Source organism: Petaurus breviceps, unplaced genomic scaffold (genome assembly GCF_028583685.1).
Source record: "Petaurus breviceps papuanus isolate PSGF00001 unplaced genomic scaffold, PetGlider_PUasm1.0 79, whole genome shotgun sequence".
Classification (NCBI taxonomy): domain Eukaryota; kingdom Metazoa; phylum Chordata; class Mammalia; order Diprotodontia; family Petauridae; genus Petaurus; species Petaurus breviceps.
The window spans coordinates 34,333,518-34,359,407 of record NW_027186523.1 but is presented as its reverse complement, the minus strand read 5'-3'; the positions used below and the strand labels follow the sequence as shown (position 1 = coordinate 34,359,407).

The 25,890-nt window shown below is 34.6% G+C and overlaps 1 protein-coding gene across 7 annotated transcripts in view; it reads right to left on the bottom strand.

Moving 5' to 3' along the window:
• The window catches only part of LOC138175907 (inactive histone-lysine N-methyltransferase 2E), a 90,733-nt gene that overhangs the window by 10,705 nt on the left and 54,138 nt on the right, over positions 1 to 25,890 (bottom strand). For 6 of the 7 annotated variants that reach the window (XM_069106571.1, XM_069106567.1, XM_069106566.1 and 3 more), the window contains 8 exons: positions 23,283 to 23,513; positions 23,031 to 23,161; positions 20,637 to 20,754; positions 19,483 to 19,592; positions 14,350 to 14,614; positions 13,053 to 13,151; positions 1,603 to 1,767; positions 864 to 1,172 (listed from right to left, as the gene is read on the bottom strand). In XM_069106571.1, coding sequence (XP_068962672.1) covers positions 864 to 1,172; positions 1,603 to 1,767; positions 13,053 to 13,151; positions 14,350 to 14,614; positions 19,483 to 19,592; positions 20,637 to 20,754; positions 23,031 to 23,161; positions 23,283 to 23,513 — 1,428 coding nt within the window. The remainder of the gene's footprint in view (positions 1 to 863; positions 1,173 to 1,602; positions 1,768 to 13,052; positions 13,152 to 14,349; positions 14,615 to 19,482; positions 19,593 to 20,636; positions 20,755 to 23,030; positions 23,162 to 23,282; positions 23,514 to 25,890) is intronic. The other variant, XM_069106569.1, reaches the window with a different exon arrangement.

Genomic DNA, 25,890 nt, shown 5'->3' with positions numbered 1-25,890 from the left:
CTAATATTTTATCTAGTTTTTACTACTCTTAGAAGATTTTAAAATTTCTCTTCACACAATTTTCTCTAAGAATCTAATCATTATCTTCTAATACATTCAGCAACCTTATTTAATATTATCATATATTAATTTGTAGATTGCTTTTGATGCTTATCTTTTCCAAAGCAAATCCAACATACGTGACAGAATTTAGGCCATACAAAATTCCCAAAGGTGAGAAATCCAGAAAAAGTGCTTTTATTTCTAAAATACTTATGTTATAATGCAGCTTAAGAAGAGATTGAGAAAAGTGCTATGCTACTGTGTTCTTCCAAAATACACTAAAATGGTACTTAGATATTTTCCCAGTCTTAAATGGAGCAATCAACTATGGACTATAATTTTAAACTTAGTTTCAAATACAATCTTCCAAGTATTTCAATAAAGTTGTAAAAAAAAAAAATAAAGATCCATAGTAGCTTCCTTTGTGTGGGTCTGTCGATCATAATTTTTGTTACCCTCATTTATAGAGTGACAAAAATTCAAAGGATACAAAAATAATCTTTTTAAAAAAAAGTACATTTGTATTACAGACTTCAGAAATCTCAACATTTTTCTTGTTTAAAAATAAGATACTTGATCTCAAGAAGCTATTTTATTACTTCTCTGGGATGGGGAAACTGTTCATATTAACTGTATACCCAATTTTTAATTCAGCAATTTATTTCAATGATGTATAAGGAGAGACTGCCAAGTAAAACCTGAATTAGCAATATCCAAATAGAAAATCTCACTTAAAACATGAAGGGATGAGCAACATTATTAGCTACTGATTTGTAAGAAAACAAGCATCATCTGTTATTCTCTTTTTTAGCACATCATACCTTTTTTGTTTTGGGGTACTTTGTGGGACATTTATTAAGTGCTGGAACTTCAGTCTCAGTAACTATTTCTGCTATGGCAGTTTCAGTTTCAGGCTCTGCTGCAAGTGCAGTGTTCTCAGTTTCATTTGGTTGTGAAGTAACTTCTACATCAGGAGAAGACGGCTGGATATCTGAGCACATGCTGACGGTTCTGTGGCGCCGGCGTTGCTGTCCAATGTGAGTTCTACTTCGAGAAAAGCTTTTTCTCTGCTTAGCTCTATTTACTTTGGCAGGGGTAGGCTTGCTGGCAGTTTCTTCCTTTGTTGTTTCCTATTAAGACATAAACCATAATTTGCATTTTTGGCTAGACTGAAAAAGAAACAGTATCAATCTTTTCTAGTAAGTTACTAAGGGAAACAAAACCATTTGCAATAAATACAAAAAAAGTAGATTATAATCTTCAAAAATTTTGAAATTTTTTTATTGCAGGCATAATAATAATTAAGATAAAAAAGGAAATACAATATTCATAATGGAGAGAAAATGATTATTATATATCTGCATCTATTATCTTTTGGTTCTGAGCATTTAACACAGAACTACTTGGTGCTATTCTATTTCACCTGTCAGCTTAGAAAATAAAAATATCACTAAAAGTGTCCAATTTTAGTTCTTTTTAAAGCAAATAAAAAAATTTTTAAATTTAACTGCAAGGTGAAGTCATAAAACAAACTGAGAATTAAACTGAAAGAATATATACCTGTACAACTTCTGCATCATTGACAATCTGTGTATCTTTACATTCTGTTTTGATTTCTGTTTTTGCTGTACTGATTCGTTCCAAAGCTTGTTCCCTTCTTTTCTCTCTCTTCTCAAGTCTGGCAAAGGCTTGCAGAATAGCTTCCATTTTCCTTTCTTCTCTTGTCTAGATAACCAAACGGGACAATCTTTTAATAAACACTTCTATAAGTGTAATAAAGGTAAAGGCCATAATATCACTTCCAATCAGGTATATGTCAAAGAAATCTAATGTTCCGTGACCTAAACAAACTTAAAAAAAAAGTTCCTAACAGTGATTTTCTATTTTCAGGACCCCATAATGTTTACATATTTAGAATACAAGTTTATTAGGCAATAAATCACTATGACAATACTGACAGTATTCCCTTGACTCCAGAAGACCATAAACATTCTCCAAAATATTTTTAATAATCATTCTAACAAATTTCTTATAATGTAAATGAATAACATGAAAGACTGTTGCTTACTGAGAATATAAAAAAGCCTTTAGCTTTGAATTTTATACATACCACATAGTATTTTAAAACTGCATACCATAAGTTCAAATTGCAAAGACATCCTATTTATACAACCAAATAATTTAATTTTTGTATAGCCAAGTTATACATACATACATACATACATACATACATACACACATACATCACAGGAATAATTTTATTTGAAAAACATTACTCAGTTCAATTTAACTATGGGCAAGGGTATTTAAAGAAAGACACAGATCCTACCCTAAAGGAGCTTACAATCTAATATAAGGGAAAAGACAAATAACTGGTACAAATGAGAGTGTAATTCAGTATCAGTGGAAGGTCCAGGTAACATGCATTGATAAACTTGAAGATGGATATCACCTTTCAGCCAGGGAAGGGAAAGATTAAAAGAAGAGCTGTAAGGGAAGGCTTTCACAGAGATGGTAACATTCAAATTTTGCCTTAGTAAAAAGGAGTTTTTAAAAGACTGATTTTTTTTCTTTTTTGGGGGGGAAAAGAAGGGGAGGCGTAGAATCCATTCCAAGAAAAGAGATGGGAAAAACAAATACAAAAACAAAAGAGTAAAATAAGAAGCACATCCACTTTTGCTGGAATTCAGACTATGAAAGTGCACAAGAGGAGCAAAGGCTAGAAAGGTAACTTTAAAGTAGATTACATCAAGATCTGGAGCTTTACTTGATACATACTGAAGGTTTATTATGGGCATTGGAAAATCACTCAGGAAAGTTTACTCAGGATAAAATATGAATGAATCTGGGTACATTGGTGTTTTAAGAAGAGAAATCCTGAAGTAGGGTGATTGTGATACATGTAAAAATAAAGGGCCAAATACAAGAGATATTCTGGATTTGGCAACTGAAAGTAGGAAGGGTCTTAAGAGCAATACCAGCAAAACATCCAGGTGGAGTTGTGGAACATAGTTCTATATTACTTTGTAATCCTTCCCAAAACACTGAGAATTCAGCTAAAAGTGCCTCACTCTGTTACCTTCCAATGGCTAGATTAAAAAAATTGCCCAGCTATGCAGGTAATTTTCATTTTAAGCATCAATCTGTTCTTTGCTTTATCCTGTCATGAAAGAAAACCGTAGGCAGTGAGGTTGCACATTGGATATAGAATGCTGGGCCTGGAGTCAGGAAGACCTGAGATCAAATCCTGACCTCAAGATATTTACGACCTGTGTGACCTGGAAAAGTCACTTAACCTCTGTCTGCTTCAATTTCCTCAAATGTAAAATAGAGATAATAACAGCACCAAACTCAAAGGGTTGTTCATGAGGATCAAATGATATGATCATTGTAGAGTGCCTAGCACACTGCCTGGCACATAGCAAGTACTTAAAAAATGCTTATTCCCTTCCCCTTCCCTAATGAGTTTGGCCTTGGCAAAGAGAGTCATCAGCCAAAAACAAAGATGGGTGATGCATCAGACACTAGGCTTGGGAAATACAAATAAAGATTTAAAGCTTCAATCCCTTACCACTTTTCCTCCTATGTGTTACTGGCATGAAAAACACAAGAATCTCAATAATTTGGCTGCTGTGTAATCTCCCATATTACTGGAGGTCTGCATCCCAAGTCTCCTACTCATTCCTATGGTAACTTTGATGTTGAGGCTTATAATTCTAATCAAGCCTTTGCCTCTTTGTGCAATGGAAATTAGGTAGAACATTGCTCTGCTCTTCAGATGAGGAGTATAAAAAGTATGTCATGATACACAGTAACTTTCCCTTCAGTAGTAAATTTACTTTTTGAAAAATGGGGATAAACTCTGCATTAATCTATATGACACAAACATAATAGGAACATTTGTAGAGGAAGCATGGTACGAACAGGACATCAGAAATGAAAGCTCACAAAAAAAGATTTTTCATTTCCTAACTTGCTCCTTAAGCTTCAACGATGTACCATGATTCAAGCCCTGTGTATACTACTTGCTTTCCAACTTTCTGTATTATGGGTGTATCAGCTACTTTTCTTTTTCAATTCTAATATCTGTGGAAATCCACAGATTTCAAAGAAATCTAGGGCAATGTTGTTGCACAGACCAAAAGACATAGCATGCATATGTATCACTTTTATTAGTGAGCTTGAAAGGCAAAACTTCTGCTTATTATCCTTCCATATGAAAAAGAATGAGAGAAACAAAGCATATCCTTCCAGAGAAAGGTGAACTGCAGTCATCCTTCATACTAGATGGTAGAAAATTTATCTAGAAATAAACTACCCAAATGCCAGGTGAAAGAGAGAACCCTCACAAATGAAATAGACCTATAAACCAAGAAAGGGCAGTATAGGTAAGCATAAGGAAAAAAAAATTCTGGAGGAGGTAAGGGGAAAAAGGCAGGGATAAAAACTTCAGGATGTCCACTTTTAACTTTTCAAATTATTTCTTGATTTGGAAAATACAAGCTGTGGAGCAGCAAGTCATATAATTAACAGCCGTCTCAAAAGAATGCTGTATATAGGATCATTAGACCTTTAGTACAAATCCCAATACGAACAATTTGCAAGCTGCATAACCACAGACAACTCATCTCTGAGCTCCATCTGTAATTGACTGGTAACAATACTTGCATTATTATATACCTCACAGCATTGTGCTATATAAATAATAGCCATTATTTTCAGAACCCAAGCCTTTTGGTCCCACTTAATGTTCCCCTCTGATAACTGATAGCTTTTGCTTTAAAAAGTCTATAATTAAAACAAGCAAAAAAAAAAACAACAAAAAAACCCCCAAAACCAACCCCCCCCCCCAAAAAAAAACACCCAAACACACCTGCTTGCTGGATTTGATTAAAAGAAACCAGAGAAAATGCACTGGGTTCAGAGTCAAAACACCTGAGTTTTCCCTATTTACTGCCTCTAGAAGCTCAGGGGAGTCCCCTTGTCTCTGAGAGCCAATGTCCTTCTCTGGTAGCGTGTTTAAAGAGGTGTCCTTTAAGGTCACTCCCAGCTCCAAAACTCAAGGGTGATTTTAAAGGTAAAGCAGACAGCCCTGCTCAGTATACTCCCAAATACCTCTATCCATTTTAGCTAGACCCACTTTTCCTATACTAGGCAATTGAGTTTTCTGCTCTGAGGAATTATCAAACTCCTTCAAGGTAGCTCTGTGCGATTCTAATGTCATCAAAACTTTGAGCAGGCACAAGCCAACTGAATGACTGAATTTAACATACTAAAATGAGAAGCTTGCTCTAAGAGGATTTTTTTTTCCACATTAGGACACTATTGAAGTCTGTGTACATGGTATATCTGCTCTTAGACTAGGCTAAACAACTAGCAAGAACTGAAAACCATTTATATGTCTCTGTAGAATATGTACAAAGAATTGTGAGAGGCTGAACTTATCCTGACTGATAATACATAGGGCTACCCCCTCAGTAATTTTGTCACAAAAGGTGACATACTGCTTGTGTTGGGAATGTTAAAGATATCTACTGGACTACTACGTCAGAATTAGGGTAATCAAACTATAAGAGTACTTTAAATATTATATAACTTGAGACATTTCTGCATACTTCAAAATTCCTTTAGTTAAGGATAAATTTCAACATACATGTTCAATTTTAAGGGAATGATAGTTACAAATAACTTAAAACTATGATTCAATTTATCATGGTACATATCACGTAATCATTCATTTTGTACGCTTAAATATCAGAAATACAAATAAAATTCCATGACCTGAATATTAAGAGTAAAGAACACAATAGTATTAAAAAAGAAACATGATAAATGAAACTGCATTTTCTTTTTCCTTCCTATTTGATAAACAATGGCCTTATGAAGAAAAACTGACAGCTAAATGGTTCATATAATCTTGGGACAACCAATTGTGAACAGCTGTTTTCTTTGGTTTCATCCTTACCTTAATCAAAATTTCTACTTGTTTTATACCATAAGATGTATAACTTTCACCAGATGGTAAAACAAAGATTGGTATCTGAACATGTTTCTAATTTTTTTCACACTTAAGGTAATGAAAATGTTTTAGCCTACACATAAGTTTTGTTTCTCTTCTGAAGAATATTAAAACTTATACTTCCAAGTAGCTAACTTTAATAAACATTTTTAAATGTTATATATTCATATGTAATTGCTTAAGAGAATGAGTAGCATGCTATTATAACTGCAAATCATAAGACCATCACAAGAATAAATAATACTAATAGAACACATTTATATAGTTTACACAGTACTTTAACATTTGCCAAGCCCTTTTCATATATTTTCTCACTTGATTTTTACAAGCTAGGAAGACAGGTGTTATCCCCTTTTTATAGATGGGGAAACTTAGGCTGAGAGAGGTTAAGTGACTTGTCCAGGGTCACGAGACTACTAAGTGTCTGAGGCAATACTACAGTTTAGGCTTTCCTAATTTCAAGTCTAGCTAATACCTCAAAATTAATTACAGGTGACCCAATTACCCTATTGCTTCACCTGTAGAGATGTATACCACATTCTACCTCCTCTGTCCCACCCCATCTATAGCCCAATTCAAATATTCCCCCTCAAATTTCTCATTGCTCTGGATCTCACCCTCCCTTATCACACTTATCTGTTTTGTTTTGTTTTATTTTACATTATACTGTAAGCAGGGTATCATAGTATCTTTTTATCCTAGTACCTAGCAGGTAGTAGATGCTCTAATAAGTATTGAGCAAGTGCTCAACTGAATTAAATTCAATTTAATTTTGAGACTGAGAGTGGGGGGAAGGAGTAATTCAAATGTGAGACTCTTATTTATGTAAATACAGTTGCAAGTGCTATGATTTTGGATACTGGCATTTCCCAGAAGGATAAAGGTTGTAGATAATTACTATTTGGGTATTGATATCTAAAAGAAAGACTAAGTATTACAACTTCCTGTTTAACTGAAGGAAAACATTTCACTTGTATTTTAAACAGGGTTGTGCAAATTTCTTTATTATCCCCCCCAAATAAGTAAAAGATGGTATGAAAATCAATTCCTTCTTCAAATTTCTAATTATAAACATCATACTAAGAAAAATGTCAGCCGAGAATCACAGAACTGTTTAATCTATTCTCCTTTTGTGAATGAGACAAATTTAAGTGCAGAAAGAGAAAGTGACCTTTCCAAGGTCTCCTCATCCCCTCTTTCCATTAGAGCACTATTTTAACTTAAAACATCAAGGCTCGGTTTGACAGTTGCTGAATGCTTATATAGGTGCTCACTTTAAGTAAAAGATGAGAAAAATTGCTCTACCAACTCCATATTGGCATTTTCTCTGAAAGTCATGCTCCTAGAGAATTACTCAAACCACCAAGAGGTTAAGAGACTGCCCTGGACCACACAGTAAGTAGGTGTTTAGAAGCAAGGAATGGTACCCAGGTATTTCTGGTCTCCAGCACTGTATCTGCTATGCCATGGTGTTTTTCATTGTATGCTGTTTATTACAGTTTGTAGAACTTTTTTTTTTTTTGGTAGAGTGTGGAGTTGGGCAAAAATTAGGAATAAATGTGGGAAATATGAGTAGTACAATCCAAGTTTAAGAAAGGGGCCTATGCATATGGCCTTTCAATCTAACTCCTTTCACTAGGTTGTTTTCTAAAAGATTAAGGCCAAAGTCTGCTTTACTCTGTTCCTGCCCTGGAGAATCTAGAATGGTCTACCTTATGCATCTTACTAATCAGAAATTCACTACACATGCTAAACTGAAAGCCAAAGGACAGAACAGAAGGTGGGTTGAGTGTGGCTATTTCTGAGAATTTTCTATTATTCCACCATACTGGTGAATACTTTGTTCCTTTGTAGATATTTAATTCAAAAAATGATGTTAATATTTTGTCTTATGAATTATTTTGTAATATTTTTACCCAGGGAAGAAATTTTAAACCAGACCTGTTGAAAATCAAACAGTCAATGAAATGGGAATCAGCACAGCAGATAATTAAGTTTATTTGTATTTATCCTAGCATGTAACAAACTGTTAGCAATAAATTTAACTCCATAATTATTCTTTGTGGAGGCTAATGTTAAAGTTATTTAATTTCTTAAACACATTTATGTATAGTAGAAAGAATACAGAATCATGAACCATCTACTCTCATTCCCTTGTTTTACAGATAGGAAAACTGAAGTACAGAGAGATATCAGTTACTTGCCAAATATCATACTGTTAGTAAACAAACGTCAGGATGTAAACCCATGTCACTCATTCCAAATATAGTTCTAATGAATAATGTAAAGCAAATGGATTAAAATTTGCTACAGATAATGCACAAAATAAATGACAGTAAGTTGAATATTTACAAAAAACCAGAACCTTTCTGCAAAAGATTAAGGTTATATTTTACCAACCACTGACAAAATAACTTCATCTTGCTCAATTTTAGACAGGACAAAGTAAACATAGAAATGATGGGATTCAAGGAGTCACATAGGAAGAATTCTTTAAAAGCAAACTTGATTACTGTTATATAATAAATGCTGTCTAACTACTTCAAAAAAATCCCAAGTTCCTTCTTGTAGGAACTACTAGGATCAATTGCAAAAGCCTTCAGTGTAACAGCTGGGAAACCCTCATGTCCACACCAGGTTATTCAAAAAGCACAGAGAGGCCCTTTCACACCTGTAGATCCAATTACCTGAAACTGGGGCTATGAAGAGGTCAAGGAAGGAGCTGCTTGGTCACTGAAAAGTGGTCCCATGGTCATGCATCTTTACTCTCCCTGATCTCACAGTGTATTTCAAAATAATATAATGGGCTGGGACATCAGATATTCAGCAGATCCACCTTATATGACAACTTCATCTACAGAATTTTCTGCCTCTATACACGCTTAACCACTGCTATAGTGCAAAAGTGGATACAGTACTCTTAACACTCTTGTAGTCTTAGCTCAGGGTTTAACCATTTTTTTTGTGTTTTGTGGGCCCCTTCTTAGAATGTTTTTTAAAGGGATAAAAAACTATGAATTACAAGAAAAAAATTATATTGAAATAAAGATTTTTTTCTCCATCTAAGTTCACATATGACCTGAATTTCTTATTTGAAAGATCTCTTGAATTTATTGTTGCCAGTTGTAATGATCAATGCTCACTCAGTCTCATCACTAACATTTACAGCTTCCTAAATCAATAACCAATCCTAACTGGTTGCTCAAGATGTCTGTCTAGCTTACTAAACAAAAAAATTTGTCTGAAATACAATTAAGTGCTTGCCTGTAAGGTACTGTGCTGGTGCTGGGGAAAGAGGTAGGGGAGCAGTAGTCTCTACTCTTAAGAAACTGACATTTTATTGGGTCAATCAGCCATAAATCTCATCCTTCTCTTTATTCCCAAACAGCTCAGCTACAAATCTTGCTCTTGAATATGGGTAAGGACCTTTTTTTGGAAGAGAAAGCAATGGAAAAAGAGAATAGAAAAAAAAAATCCATAAGGGAGAAATCCAGCTCAAGTAGAAATATCCTAATAGACAGTTCATCCCAATAGATAGTTCTTATGGGATTTCCTTGGCCATCCATTTAAGGCCCTTTACAATCTAGCCCTAACCAAAGTTTCCAAGTCATGACACCTAGTACTGTTCTAACAACACTTAAGTTTCTGTCAACTTGGACTACTTCCCCTAGGATCTTCCTTCCACATGTAAAAATCCTACTACTCAGACTCCAATTCAAGTGCTACCTCCTCCATCAAGTCTCATCATATCACCTAGAAATTGGGGGCCTATATTTTTTGTACAACTTTTATGGCACATACCACTTTCTGCCTTACTTATCAATAAAATCAAAACTTCTTGAAGTCAGGAATTGTACTAAATTCTTCCTTTCACCTCCCAGGGCACAATATACATAGGAGATAAAATAAATATTTATTAAATCAGTTTTTCTCAGTCTCCTTTTTCCTTCCAAACCTAATTCCCCCTGTAGCAAGCCCCCTTACAAAAAAAGGGGGCACTAACATTGACTACCAAATATAGATCTACTGATGGGACTTTGAGTCTGGATAGGCATATGTCAAGAAAAGGTTACTTAGAATACACATATCTAAATTGGAGATATAAAAAAAATCTCCAGGAAGCAGTTGACATATGACCCAAAGATTTGGGAAAAAAGGCAGTAAGGACAGAGGAAACCAAACAAAATGTTTTTTTCAATTCAGACCCATGTTTCAATTCAGAACATCTTTGATCCTCTCCTATGGAATAAAAGCAGCTAACCAGTTTTCTGTATAGTTTTAAAAGACCTATTTACATACTCTATCCAGCGTCAGAAATTCAAGTTGAAATCAATACAAAATTTGCTCAAGCTGAAGCACTCCCTCATTACTATCCCAGTTTAGTGCTGCTTCAGTTCCTTCCAGCCTGACTGTTTTGACTGATGCTATGTGACAAAGTATAAAGTGGGAAAATAATCAAGATAATCATTTACCTTGTTCCAATCTTTCATAATAATAGTTCTTTAAAATGTGCCAGTTACTTTTGTAGTATCTTAGAGATTATTAGGTTCTGCTTACTTGAATACGCTCAAAATTTTACAAAATCTCAGATAATATACATATTTAAAACAACAACAATTATGATTATAACTAACATTTATATAGTGCTTACTATGTGCCAGGGTATTAAGCTCAGCACATTACCATTATCTCATTTGATGCTCATAACAGTTTGAGAGGCAGGTGCTAGTATTATTCTCATCTTATGCTTGAGGAAACTGAAGCAGACAGAGGTTAAGTGACATGCCCAAGGTCATAAAGCTAGTAAATGTCTGAAGTCACATCTGAACTTGGATCTTCCTGACTCTGGGCCCAGCAATCTCTCCATTGTGACACCTAGCTGCCTGATTAAAAAGAATACCACATTATGTTCTGAGAAGATAAAAGAAGTGGGCATATGATAAGTTAAAGAGATAGAGGTTTCACTTGAAACATTTAAGTTTTATAATCCCCTCCCCCCAAAAAAAAGAATGGACACTGGGTTAAAATGAAGAATGGGCCTCAGAAAAGTTGCCCATTTAGTTCTGAGGAATAAAATCTTAAACCCATATCCAAGGCTTAACTGAGTAGCAAATGACAAGGCAGAACAATCAATTATTTCATCAAAGTACCCAACTCCATACCCACAGCTTCATTAACATCATGTTATCAAAAGAGCTTAGAGGCAGAAATCATTTTATTAAATGTTTCCCTTAGAATTCCTTCTCTTTTCAGTTCCAATTTCTCCTGAACTTAGTTCCTCCTTCAAAGAGGGGACAACATTACTCCCATACCTATATCAATCTCACCATGTTTGGTTTTTCTTCAAAAACATTTTCTCTAGTGCTCATCTGAATTGAATTAACTGTGTCAGGAAAGGTATGCTTTTCTTCTTTATGGGGCCTGAAAACATACCCCAAGTATGCCACTTTAAATATTTTGAACAAAATTTTCACTACTAATAGACTTTTCTGCGTTAAAAATAGCTTGTGGAGCCTTGAAATCTGATCTAGACAAAAATATTGTGTATAAATATATAAAGATAACCTGTGGTTCTGCACTTATTTTCCAAGCTGTATTAATGATCTTCTGTGGCTTGTCAGTGAAAAGCCAAGTCACCGCCAGCGTTTGAGGAAAACAAGGCTGGTGACAAGAGCAGATCTACCAGGACTCTCCTGTTTGTTTGTGCTTCCGTCTCCTAATGATTTCCTCTACTTCACTTACCCATAAGCCTAACCAAACAGAACAGTAATTTTTAAGTTTTAAGACATTTCTGCACTGTTTTTCGTATCTTAAGAAAGATAGGTTATCAGGAAGTGATGTAGTAGAAAGAGACAAAGGAATTATGTCTGCAACAACCATACTTTCAAGGAATCCCTGAATACTTCATGAAACCCTGGGAATTTTAAAGAACACAGGCAAAAAAAAAAGTCACTGGAAAAAAAAAGAGAGGAGTTTGGAAAGAGGGAAAGAAAAAGTAAAGCAGGTTATGTCGATAAACATTTGTAGCTTTAGTGGAGTCTTTAAAATCTCATGCAGTATTAATATTGTTCTGCTTTTATCCTTTGGCCTAATTAAGTACTATTTTATACTAAATCATTTATAAGATGCAGAGAAAATATCAACCTTAGACCTATGGATAGAGATGGCTGAAAATAAGCAATTTATCTTTCCTTAACTCTGCACCTATTTTTTTTTTTTGCTTTTTGGAGGGCAACTGGGGTTAAGTGACTTGCCCAAAGTCACACAGCTAGTAAGTGTGTCAAGTGTCTGAGGCTGGATTTGAACTCAGGTCCTCCTGACTCCAGGACCGGTGCTCTATTCACTGCACCACCTAGCCGCTCCTTTGTACCTATTTTTATACAATACTTCAGCCAACTTGTACTATATATAAAATTAGCGGTCTTATTTTAGGACTGTCACATGAGAAAATGGGACTACTAAATTTAACTGTAAAAAACTGGGTTTCCTATTTGCATAGGAAATAGTCATTGCTTAAGTACTAGTTATATAACCTTTAATTCTTTGAATTCCACTTCTCCTTTAAAATTAAATCATAAAGAGAAAGGATAAGACATTTTGATTAATAAGTGCCAATTAAATTTATTAAAACTTGTGTTTGTATAATGTAGTTTAAACTTTCTTAAATGACAAACATGTATATCTTCTAGTGCTGCGCAGACAGTAAAAAATATATATGTGTGTATATATGTATACACACATGCACATACAAATATATATGCACATATATATGCACTGAGCAAAAAAAAAGCATATTAGCAAGAAAATGCTTGGAAGGTTAATGGTGAAGCCAAATGAGAAGGCTCTCAATGGCATAGCAAGCACACTTGGGGAACTGACTTCATATACTCATTCTAAAGCCCATGTAAAGGGAGCAACAATTAGCATGGGAAGAGCAGCTGTCACTAAGCCCTAGCAACAGCATTAAGCAGCTACTTGCTTCCCAACTTACCATCTTCCTTTTCCTTTCTGCAATCTGCTCCTCTGATTCCATTTCTACTTCATTGCTAATAGCAGTTTTTTCTTCTATATCATCAATAAAATCTGGCTCCTGAAAGATGGAAATGACTGCTTTACAGAAGCTCCACTAGTTCATCTAAAAACTAGGGAAATCTACTAACTGCATAGAGGTGCTAAAATGTCCTTAAACCACTATGTCAAAAGTAAACAACCAGTTAACTGCTGCAACAATTTGTAAACTACAACCTATTTAGACCTATTTTTGAAACTAAACGTCTCCTGATTCAAGAAGCTGCTCAAATCCAAGCATCCAAGAGTTTTCTTTTGTAATTATATCTCACAAAATTCTTATCAGTGAAGAACCCTCAAAATTTTTCAGAGGTTGTTTACACAGTAAAGACATAAACATAATCTTATGCTATATATTTGCATTCATCCCAAAACCATATAATGATACACCTGCCCATCGTCACACTGCTTAACAGTGCCTTGCACATATTAGGCAGTCAAATAGTTGGTGATTCACAACCTGAGATGACCTTACTTTCCAGGATAATTATAAGCAGCTACAGAGAAAAGATAAAGGTATTTGAAATTGAATAACAAAACAAAACAAAATGCCCTCACTTAATTTTTGTGATGCCTACAAAATTCTGTTTCTTAGTGACTAAATGATCTAAAACTCACACAAACCACCACCACCACCAAAAATAAGAACATCATTAAATTTGAAAAATAAACACTAAGATATCTCAAAAATCTCATTGGCTCTTGATTGATTTTTACACTACTCGAAACAAGATTATTTGATTCTATTTTTGTCAAAGAAACAGAAAAGAAGTTTACTGCTGAATACTAAAATGACTTGAACATTTATCACAGAATCAAGGAAATCAGGGAAAAACCATCATGAAGATTCTGATTTTGCCTAGGTTTCTTTAATGAAGCCAGTATGAAAATTATGGAAAAGCCTACATTCAAGAGAAAGGAAACCTATCAAAAAGTATAAACCTCTGTTTTTACCAAAGTAGTACTATCCAAGAATGAAATAAACTCTCAATTACCCTTCTTTAATGATGACACTGCAGGTACAAATTTTGGTAGAATCTGTACTTTAACTAAGACAATGGACTTACTTAAAAAATATGTATATTCAAAAGCAATGTTACTGTACATGAAGAATTTGGGCTTTAAAAAATAACAATATTAATAAAATCCTTCCCTTTTGCTTTATAAAAGTTCATTATATTCTCTGAAAGTCAATATTTGCATTGTGTATATTTCAGTACCTGGTTATTTGATATAGATAGTCTCAGTGGAGAAAGTTTTCTTTGTTTATTATCTGGGCTCCTCATTTTGTTGGTGGCACTTTCACAATCCAAAGTTATATTCTGATTTTGTGTTTCTTTTTCTTTTGAAATGTCCTTCTCTTTTTTTCCTTTTTTCCTTCTGGTTTCATAACCACTATTGATATTTTCCGTTGGTTCAGAACACCGTTTTAAAACTGGACATTCAGGATTTTCTTTGAGGCACGCACAATCTACCTTATACTTGCTGGGGGTGGGAGAGAGGAAATGTATAGTTAATATTTATTAAGAAATGTGATTATAAGAACCAATTTAATAATCTATTTTAAAATGTCTGGAGTTATGATTTTCTAAATTTATTTTAATTACAGACAGTTGAATCCGATTTTATAGGAGGAAAACAGAAATATAATTAAGAACTGAGTTTCTCATCAAAGACTGAAACCCCAATTGGGGATGTGACAAAATACATAATAAATGCATAGATATTACAAACTTATTCATAACTCTAAATAGTAAAATTACGGTCAATATCTTTTAAATGGGCATCTACTATGCACTTTTGGGTTCCAGGAGAATGCTTTTTCTCTCTAATTAGTGTCCCAAAGTAGGCACATGATCATAAGACTAAGGCTTAGTCCTAAAAGATTTTAGTGTTAGCCTTGGTTGATCTCCTTTTTTCAAGAGTTGAAACAACAAAGGCCAAAAGAAATTAAGTGACTAATTTAAGGTGACAAGCTTAGTAACAGGAGCTGGCATCTGAACTTAGATCTTCTCCAAATGTAACAGAAACATTCAAAATAATCTTCTTGACCTTGGAGTAACACTTTTCAAAAACTAATCCTATTACCACTAGATGTCACACTAGTGCATAATTAAACTATCAACAAATGTGGTAGCAAGAAATGAAATACAAGTTTGCCTTTAAAAAGAAAAAAGAGAAAGTCAAATTCTAAATTGGTAAAGGTGAGGAAATGCCTTATAGTTAAAGCATTAAGCCAAAAATCACAATTACTACTAAAACTAAGCTCAAACAGGCATAAGAAAATAAGTGAAAATCAACAATACTGATTTAAAGGTTAGTACATTAATAAACTTTTAATTAAAGTTCTAATAAAATCTATGTTCAAGGATGCATTTAATGAAAGGCAAATGTAAAACAAATGTAAAGGTACCTATTATGACTTTGTAATTTTATAATGCTTTTATATTCTCTTCTACACTATAACTATTGTATATTTGTTGTATAGTTTTTTTTTTTTCTTTTTGGAGGAGGGAAGGTAGGGCAATTGGGGTTTATTGTACAGTTTTGCACATTTATGTATCATACCTCCCATTCCACCCTGTTAAGCTCCTTAAGCATTATATCTTAATTATCTTTGTATTTTCTCTATGGTAGTTCTTTGCACATTTGCCAAGTTTTAAATAAACAGTTATAGAAGAAAAGGACAGTACCACCCCTACCCCAACTAGAGGACAGCTTCTGGAATAGCAGTCCCCTCACCCTTTGAGCCTTGCTGAAAAAGATGCAAACCAAGGCTTTCCAGAACTTGGGTCTCTCCCACCACCTGGGGACTCTCTTATTTTTTCAGGGAAGAGTGTTCCAGCTTCTTTCTCTATTTCTTCATTAGCCCATTTTCTGGTAGTAGCAGCAGTACTGAAGACTTTTATGAGTTATGGTGGCATGTCTGGCTCCTGCTTCCTGAGGTCAGCTCAGGTACTCAGTAGCCAGCTTGGGGAGAGCCATCCATGTAGGCCCCAGCCCTGTTGGACAGGAGCAAAGGAGTGAGAACATGCCAATCAGACATGCCACCATCACTCATCACCACCAATGGAGATAAGAGGGGATAGAGAAATAGGGAACATTTAACAAAAAAATCTACTTTTGGGACAAGCTAGGTAAACTGTACAACCTACTGCTAGTGTTCACTGGAGGATTTTTTTTTAAAAGCAATCGGGGTTAAGTAACTTGCTCAAGGTTACACGGCCAGTTATTATTTCTGGGTGTGGTGCTGAGTATCTGAGCCCGGATTTGATCCAGGTCATCTCGACACTGGAGCCGGTGCTCTTACTCGCTGAGCCACCTGGCCGCCCCTAAGCAATTGGGGTTAAGTAACTTGCTCAAGGTTACAGGCCAGGCGTTTCTGGGTGGGTGCTAAGTGTCTGAGCCCTGGATTTGATCTCCAGGTCTTCTCAACCCTGGAGCCGGTGCTCTTATTCGCTGTGCTACCTGGCTGCCCCATTTTTTTTTTTCACTGGAGGATTTTAGCCTCTATTTCAACATGTCGGACTGAGCTTAAAACAAACTGCCAGTATGCCATGCACAGAAAGCAGGATTTTGTCACTGAGACATGTAAAGTGTCAGTGGTACTCAGCTCTGCATTTCTTTTCTTTTTCAGCTGCCTATTCCTATTCCTAGTCCTGGATTTGGTGGGAACAGCTACAATTTTGAAAGCAGCTCCTGGCACATGTGATTTCTGTTAGTCTCAGAATCATGTTGCCAAATGGCCTAGCACAGCACCAACCTTGCTTTATAATTAAAATCATCTGGTTTAAACCTGATACCAATCACCTGATTACTATCTTAAGAATTTATTTGCCCCATAAACCAAAAGCTTAATAGTATTCTTAAAAATTTGTTTAGTTGAAGCATTAAGTAAAATACTAAATCAAAAGTATATAATACAAGCATTTTGGGAAAAAGGTTTATTATTCAAGATTTTGTTCTGGCCACAGATTCAAAATTTAAAATGAGAGCAAAATCCTTCTTTGCCACAGTCTAAAGCAAAGATTACTATAAAATTAACCCGTAAACTACAATAGATTAAAAAAAATTTTTTTTTAAGTCCTCAAGATTCTGTCTTAGACCCACATAAGGGAAGCTGTGCCTGGAAAATAATGACCAAGAAGGAACACTAGATATAAGTGCAGAAGAGATCAAAGCTTAAAAAAAAAAATCCAGCATATCTTTTAAACAAAGTGAACAAATAAAAAGAAAATGCAGAGAAAATTGCCATTGCTACAGCTATATACAGGATATCCAAAAGTCTTACTACAGTTTTCAGTTTTAATACTACATTAACACTTCTGTGACAACCTGGACATCAAGTCAGAATGCTTATTATCTGTGAACTGCTGCTAAGGACCATTATTATGAAGTGCTGTTTTCATAAAATTAAGGAAGAAAGATCAAAGCAAAAAAAAAAAAAAAAAAACCAACGATATACCTCACCTAGATGGTGAGCCCTAGACTTTTACAACTATGACAGTGAATAATGAAACAGTATCAGAGTTCTGTTTTGCTTTATATCTTTTCAGAGAATCCGATAACAGAACCATAGAGAGAAAGGCTAAGTATAATGCTTTAGTATTAGGCTACTCAATTCCTGATAGTCCTCAGCTAAAGACCTCCAAGTTATCTGCTCTAGAAGCAGTGTCAACAATCCATTTTGGGAAGGGAAGATGCAAGCTACAAGAAACTGACAGAACAAAGAAAAAAGGTATGAAACTGAGGAAGATGAAATTTGATTTTCAATTACATCTACATTTATTTTAGCCTTATTATTTTGTATTCTTTAGTCATATTCTGGGATGCTAATACTCCTTGAATTGGTTTGTCAAGACCTCAAATGTTATTATAGAACACCATATGGTTGCATTACTATTATTTTGGAAATGTACAAAAAACAGAAGCACCTTTTTTGGTACCATTTCTGCTCACATTCAACTCTGATATTTAAGGTGACAGAGAAATGAGAGAATCATTAGAAGTTATTTGTAGGTTCAACCTTACATTACAGCATTATCAACTTAACTAGTGAGAAAGAGATTTAATTCTTTTTCATTGTTTAAGAAATTATGGTAGCAGAGCCCAGAAATCCCTAGACTTTTAAAAAAGTATCTCTTTCCCTATATGAGTCAGCTTTATTCCCCACTGACAAAGTACCCCAAAGTATCTGTGTACTGGTTTAATAGTATTCTTTTTTTTTTAGAGGGGAAGGTAGGGCTACTGGGGTTAAGTGACTTGCCTAAGGTCTCACGGATACGTGTGTGTGTGTGTGTGTGTGTGTGTGTGTGTGTGTGTGTGTATGTTGTATCTGAGGCCGGATTTGAACTCAGGTCCTCCTGACTCCAGGGCCGGTGCTCTATTCACTGCACCACCTAGCTGCCCCAATAGTATTTTTATATCGAATATTTTAATTCCCAATCCTTGCTACTTCTCTCAGCCCCAGGACACTTGATTACTTGGGGGAAGGTAAGAATGAAAGAGAAGAGATGGAAACACTTGACTTTATTGGTATAAGGAAATTCCAGTTGAGGCTTTAATTTTACCAATGTAGATGGGCACTTTCTCTGCAATTTATAATCTTAGAATGGCCTGTGGCATTGATTTGCCCAGAGTCACACTGCCAGTATGAGTCAGAGGTGGGTCTTCCTAATGCTAAAGCCAGGTCACTATGAAACACCACCTTGTCCACCTTACCTTTCTTAAAGAGAAAAAGGATTTTTTTGACTGAAAAATTTATGGTTACTGTCATCTGAAACTAGAAACACAGTAATTAAAAGTATTTCTGCTTAAAATTCTCTTTCCTTTCTTTTAAAGAAAGATAAGCCATTCCCAGATACTGTATTGGATGAAAATATTTATGGATTTTTTCTCTTTTGAATGGCTTTTATGAAACAAAAATCAATCGACTGTTGAAATTTCACAAATCAGACCACCTTTTCCAATGAATTTAAATCCTTTCTTCTATGTACAAAACAAATAACAAAACCTAAAAAAATCATCCTCAGAAGCTAATGGTATCAAAGAATGATAATTGTCTATGGATTTTAAAAGGCATTATGTTATATATCCAAAATTACTTCTAATTACTAAAATTATTTTTAAATGAATAAAAATTTGCCTCATCATGTCTAAAGCAATGATAATTGAGAAAGCTATCCCTTAATCTTTTACTAATGGTAGAGTAGGAGCACTTTTGTGAAACACAAAACAAAAAATTTTAATAGATTACATTAGAAATAGTAAGTAGTAACTACATATAGTTTATTACTCAAGTCCTGTGACTATTTAAAAAAACATGTATGCAAAATGGCAACTCTTACACGTACCAATTTCCATAGTCAAAATCAAAAGCAATAGTAATTTCAGTTCCTTTTGGAATGCTCTGGATGGAGTAAATATAAAGATGAATGGTTCCATCTTCAATGACATGCCTCACCTAGAACGCAAATAAAAATGAAGCTTAGTCCACAATTCGTTAAAAATAATTTTTTTAATCTAAATAAAATAATGCAGACAATATTAAATTTTTTTTTTTGCTTTTTTGGAGGGGGGAAGGCAGGGCAATTGGGGTTGTGACTTGCCCAAGGTCACACAGCTATTAGGTGTTAAGTGTCTGAGGCTAGAATTGAACTCAAGTCCTCCTGACTCCAGGGCCGCTGCTCTATTCACTGTACCACCCAGCCACTCTGACAATATTAATTTAAGAGTATATATTAAAAACCTATGTGTGCATTCATTATGCTAGGTTCCTTGAAAATACTGAAATTTAATGAAATAATGATACTGATTTTAGGCTGGCTTATAAATCAATCTTATTAGTATAATCACAATTAGTAATTGTTCAATTAACTGAAACTTAGAAAATCTATTTACGTAAACCATAAAAATCTTCTTGCCTAAATGGTTAGGCAGTTTTTATCTTTACAGGGTATCCTAGGATTTTAGAACTGACAAGAATCTTAGGGATCATATGGTACAACAACTTCCTCATTTTACAGATGAGGAAAATTGAAGCTAAGAGGTTAAATGACTTACAAGGTAAGGGGGTAGTAGTAAGGGAAAGTGCAAAGGCAGGGCCTGAACCCCAGCTGTCTGACTCCAAATCCTGTGCTTTCCCCCCCACCCCCTTCTTTATACTATGCTACTCGCCATCTGCTAAAGTACCAAATCAGATCACAAGCTTCATGCAGAATGAACTAGATGACCTAGAATAAATATACATCTTTGTAATTAGCATACCACAAGTGTCCTTGTATTTTTGTGAGAACACTAAAAGATTTTTGAAAAATCACAATTAAAGGAAAGGTGTCATCACAACTCTTTAATGAAGAAATCCATGAAAGGTCACATATCCCTAAACAGTAAATAAGATATGATTTTCAGCTGAGAAAAATGCTGCACAACAGCAAATCAGTCATTAAGATTGATTTTTTAAAGAGTCAAAATGTTACCTCTATTTAAAACCACAAAAACAGCCTACCTCTGCATTTGGTGTACAAGAACGCCTAATGAATCGAGCCTCATTTCCAAAAGTCCTTGCATCAACACACATTTCTAACCCGTGAAATTTAGAGTAGAAGAGAACAAAAGGATATGGCCTGCAAAGGAAAAATGCTATCATTCACTGGCATTTTAACATGGCAAATTATTAAATTTCAAAAATTTATGTTCTGATTATATCTAATTTATTGCAAAAGAGAATTAAAGTATAGATTAAAATAAGTCATAACATTACAGTGAAGTGGTTTATTTTAGTGGGATGAGTAATGTTTCTAATAGTCATATTTTTTTGTGTACAGAAATTTAAAAAGAAACATGAGACAAAACCCATCATAAACACACCAGCCATCTCCCTTTTCCCCTGATTTTTATGTGTGTCATGTTTGGATCTGATGGATTCTTTGAGACTCTAACTTAAGTAATCTATGTTCAAGATGGAGGAAAAACATTGGGAAAATTAAAGAATAAACATATATTTAATGAAAATTCTCTTTCCCTCTGCACTGCCGAGAACATAGAATAAATATTTTTCAGCTTATAAACTTTTAGAATATAGAAATACCTCTGGTAAATTTACCCATAAGGTAATGTTTGTTAACTATAAAAGATTCTACTATTGATGTACACATGTACGTTACCTTAAGCAAAACACACATCTGGAAATCCAGAGTTTACAAGAATAAATTACTGAGTCAGTATACCCTGTCAAAGAAGCAATCACTACAGGATATTTTTACATTGTAACTTTTTAGTGCAATTAAAATGACTTTATAGATCACATATATCTACACATGCAACACAAGCCATGGCACCTCTGTTTATATGGAACTGTCAAAACAAATCTTGCAGTTAACAAGCACATGTAATAAGAAACATTGAATAATTAGTGGGTGGCATGTAGGACACCAGATTTAAAAGTTAATTACTGGTTAAAATAGTCAAGAAACAAGCAATGACCTGGGATTTATGCAACTACATCCTACTGAAATTCCCAGAAGCTAATGAGATGATAGCTGCCAATGAATCATAATCGCTATACTTCTGGATTATATAAGATCAAAAACAGTCATAACTGCATACAACTACATATTATTGAAGCTTTGGGGAAATTAGCAGAGAAAAGTGAGTCAAAATGTGACTCTCATTCTTTGCTAGCATCATGGAAGAGTCAACAGTGCCAGATTTTGCCCTACTCGGTTTAGAAAGTATGTGATTATGACCTATTGATGGTACTATCATCTTCCCACACTCTAGTGTTTATGATATGAAAGAACTGTATAGCTTTTGTACAAGGCTCCCTAACAGTGAGGATCCCTGCTAGGTGTGGTGCCACATATCTGTAATCCCTGCTACTGGCAAGGCTGAGTCTGGAGGATCTATTGATTTTAAAAATTCAAAGCTATAGTGGGCTGAACAGATCAGGTCTCAGAGTCTAGCATCAATATGGTACAACCCCTGGGAACAGGGGGTTGACAAGTGGCCTAAGGAAGTAAACAGGCCTAGATTAGAAATGAAGCAGGTCATAAGTCTAATGTCAATCATTAGTGATACTGGGCCCACTGAGTGGCCCCTGAACTTCTCTTTCATTGAGACCAAGAGACAATCAAAATAAACTTACTTACAAGAGCTTCCCTCTCACACTATTTTCCATAGGTACTATTTTAATTTGTTTATTAAGACAATTAGAAGATAGATAAAACTCTATTAAGGGATATTTTTACAAAAGTGAAATATTTTAAACTTTTTTTTTAATAAAATGTTCCTTTAGATATCACCTCATCATCTTAAAGAGTTTGAATGACCTTAGAACTTATACGTGTTATACATGTCTAATTCTCTCAATTTCTTGCTGAAACTTGGCTCTAGAGCAATGGCTCTCAACCTTCTTTCATTTTTTTTTTCTCAGAGTAGAGTAAAGCAATCAAAACATAGTGAAAATTTAAACTAATAATAAAAAACAGTTCCTGGATAGTTGGGCCTTCAAACCCCTTACCCAGGCCTGCAGGTGAGGATAAATTTTAAGTCTTTGAGAAAAAAAAGCTATTGCAGGACCTTTCAGATGCCAGGCCAGAAAGCCCAGTCAGTAAACTATAACTGGGGGAAGGAGCTGTAGAATGGAGAATTTGAATGTAGGGGTCACATTTTGCTGCATGATCTTTGAGAACTACCTCCCTTTTAGAGAAATGAAAGGATCTGCCTTCATTATTATTTCAAAATGGGCAGTTTTAACCATTAAGAAAATTGGGGAAAAGTAGTTATAGATTAGTGCTGGCAAAAAAGTCAGAAATTTTATTTTAAAGTAAAATGATAAATTTACTTTAAAGAAAGTAGCAAAGACAACAACAACAATAATAATTATAAATTAAATATGTACCTCTTAAAGAAATATCCATTAGCTTCAAACTGCTCTCTTAGCATGAACTTCCCTCTATATTCAATAATAAGGGCATCAGGAGGCAAATCTTTGGCAGATTTCAGAATTTTCTTATTCTTTTGTATATAGCTCTAAAAAAAATGTCAAATTTTAAAACACAATCAGCTTAGATATTATCAATACCACTAATTGCTTTATTAGAAAATAAAAGTACAATGCTACAAGTTTTTTTCCCCAATGTTTCACAGTTACCTCTACAGGGGGCTTGAAGATCAGATTGCTGACATTTGATTCTGATTTGTTATTCATCTCTTTCTTATCATTTCCGTTGCCTAATCGTAAAGCTATTCTTTGTGCCTCTCTCTGGACACCTTCACTGTACTGGTTATTATTTGCTTCCTCATAACGATCCATCCAAGCTTTGATTTTAGTCTCCCATCCAAAATTTGACCCATCAGAAGGCTCAATCTCTGGAGCTGAGCCCTAGGGAAAAAAAATCACAGCAAATTTACTATAACATATACACTCACTAAGAATTAAAGTACTGGGCAGCTAGGTGGCGCAGTGAATAGAGCACTGGCCCCGGAGTAAGGAGTACTTGAGTTCAAATGTGACCTCAGACACTTAACACAAAAAAAAAACTAGCCATGTGACCTTGGGCAAGTCACTTAACCCCAACTGCCCTCCAAAAAGGGGGAAAAAAAAGTGCTAACCTACATACTATAAAAACAGAAATAATCTATGAGAATGTACTATCAACACAGAATTATTAGATTAGGAAATTATTTTATTATCCTATTAGATTAGGAAAATGATTTTGTTTCCTAAGGCAGCACTGCTAAAAAAAAAATATCACACCATAGTAGTTAGCAACATCTTACAATGTAGCAAGGGTGTCGAGAAAGCTCAAAGGATATGGGCAAGATAGGCCAGGATAACAACTATTCAGTGATTAAGTCATCTGTCTGACCCAAAACTTGATCTGAAAAACTATCAACCTATATACTGTAGGTAAGAGACAAACTGATTTTCTGAGTTACTATCACATGCTTAAGATCTAAAAATTTCTATTAAAAAAAGGTTAATAAAAGCTAAGGTATATTCCTTTTTTCCCCTTAAAATTTATTATTTATTTTTAGTTTTCAACATTCACTTCCATAAGTTTTAAATTTTCTCCTCTTCCCTTCCCAAGATGGCAGGCAATATGTTATGGCAATACACACATTCCTATTAAACGCATTTTCTTTTTTTTTAATTGCATTTTTGGAGGGCAATTGGCGTTAAGTAACTTGCCCAAGGTTACATGTATTAAACACATTTTCATATTAGTCATGTTACACTGAAGAATTATAATGAAAGGGAGAGACCACGAGAAAGAAAAAACAAAACAAAAAAGAAAGTAGTCTGCTTCACTCTGTATTCCAACTCCATAGTTCTTTATCTGGATGTGGATGGCATTTACCATCATGAGTCCTTTGGAACTGTTTTTCATCCTTGCATTCCTGAGAAGGGCTAAGTCTATCAAAATCAGTCACTGCACACTGTGGCTGTTTCTGTGAACAATATTCTCCTGGTTCTGCTCACTTCACTCAGCATCAGTTCATAATAAGTCTTTCCAGGATCTTCTGAAGGCTAACTGTTCATTTCTTATAGCACAATAGTATTCTATTACATCCATATACCACAACTTGTTCAGCCATTCCCCAACTGATGAACATCCTCTCAATTTCCAGTTCTTGGCCACCAGAAAAAGAACTGCTATAAATATTTTTGTACACGTGGGTCCTTTTCCCATTTTTATTATCTCTTTGGGATACAGTCCTAGAAGTGGTATTGCTGGGTCAAAGGAGCTAAGGTGTATTCTGAAGAAATGTCTTAAAAGTGCTTAATTCTAAGATTGGAAATCTACACCTCTTGGCCAAATGTGAAATAGTTAAAATCCCAAACATAGATCATGATGAGAACATTGTTTCTAAGCTTGGCTGTATTCTATAAACTCCATTTCTTTGAAAGTTGAAATTAAATTATATAGCTAGACAAGATTCATAAATAGCAGATGAAACATAACACCCAACCTCCACCAGTGTATTAAAAGGTTTAAAGGCAAATGGAGGGGAAATTTATATACGGAATCTTAGTGAAGTTTTACCTTGCAACATGCACTTTATGAATTTACAAGTATGTATGACAGAAATCTGTGAATATTTAAAATCATATTCAGTGATTCAAAACTATAATATTAAGTAATTGGACAGGATTATATATTACAAGTATTTTCTTTCCTGTGAAGAAAAACTGAAGAATATTGAAACTGTATTCTATGAATACACAGATTTAAACTCAAATTAAAAGTGAGAATAGCACTCAATTTATTTTAGTTATGATAGACCCAAAATCTTAAAATTGCACATGGACTGAATATCCTGTGCCAGCTTTGTAATGCATTAAAAAGAATTACTAGATAACAAATATGACACTACCCTAATTTTGAGTGACCATACTATATATATTTTAATAGTTTTTAGAAGTCTTTGCCACTGGCATTAGGGACAGATTATATACTAAAAGCATATTTTTTCCTAGTTATTAATTGCCAAAAGAGAAAATCACTCTATGTGTTCTTGCTCAAAATTGTAAAATAATTCTACAAATTACATACAGAACTGTGTAAAAATCAAAGTAGTAATTTTATACCAATAAATAAAAATAAGCACATATTCCAACTAATTCAAGAATGAAAAAGAAAGGGGCAGTTAGGTGGCACAGTGAGAGTCAGGAGGATCCTGAGTTAGGATCCAGCCTCCAGACACACACACACACACACACACACACACACACACACACACACACACCAGCCCCC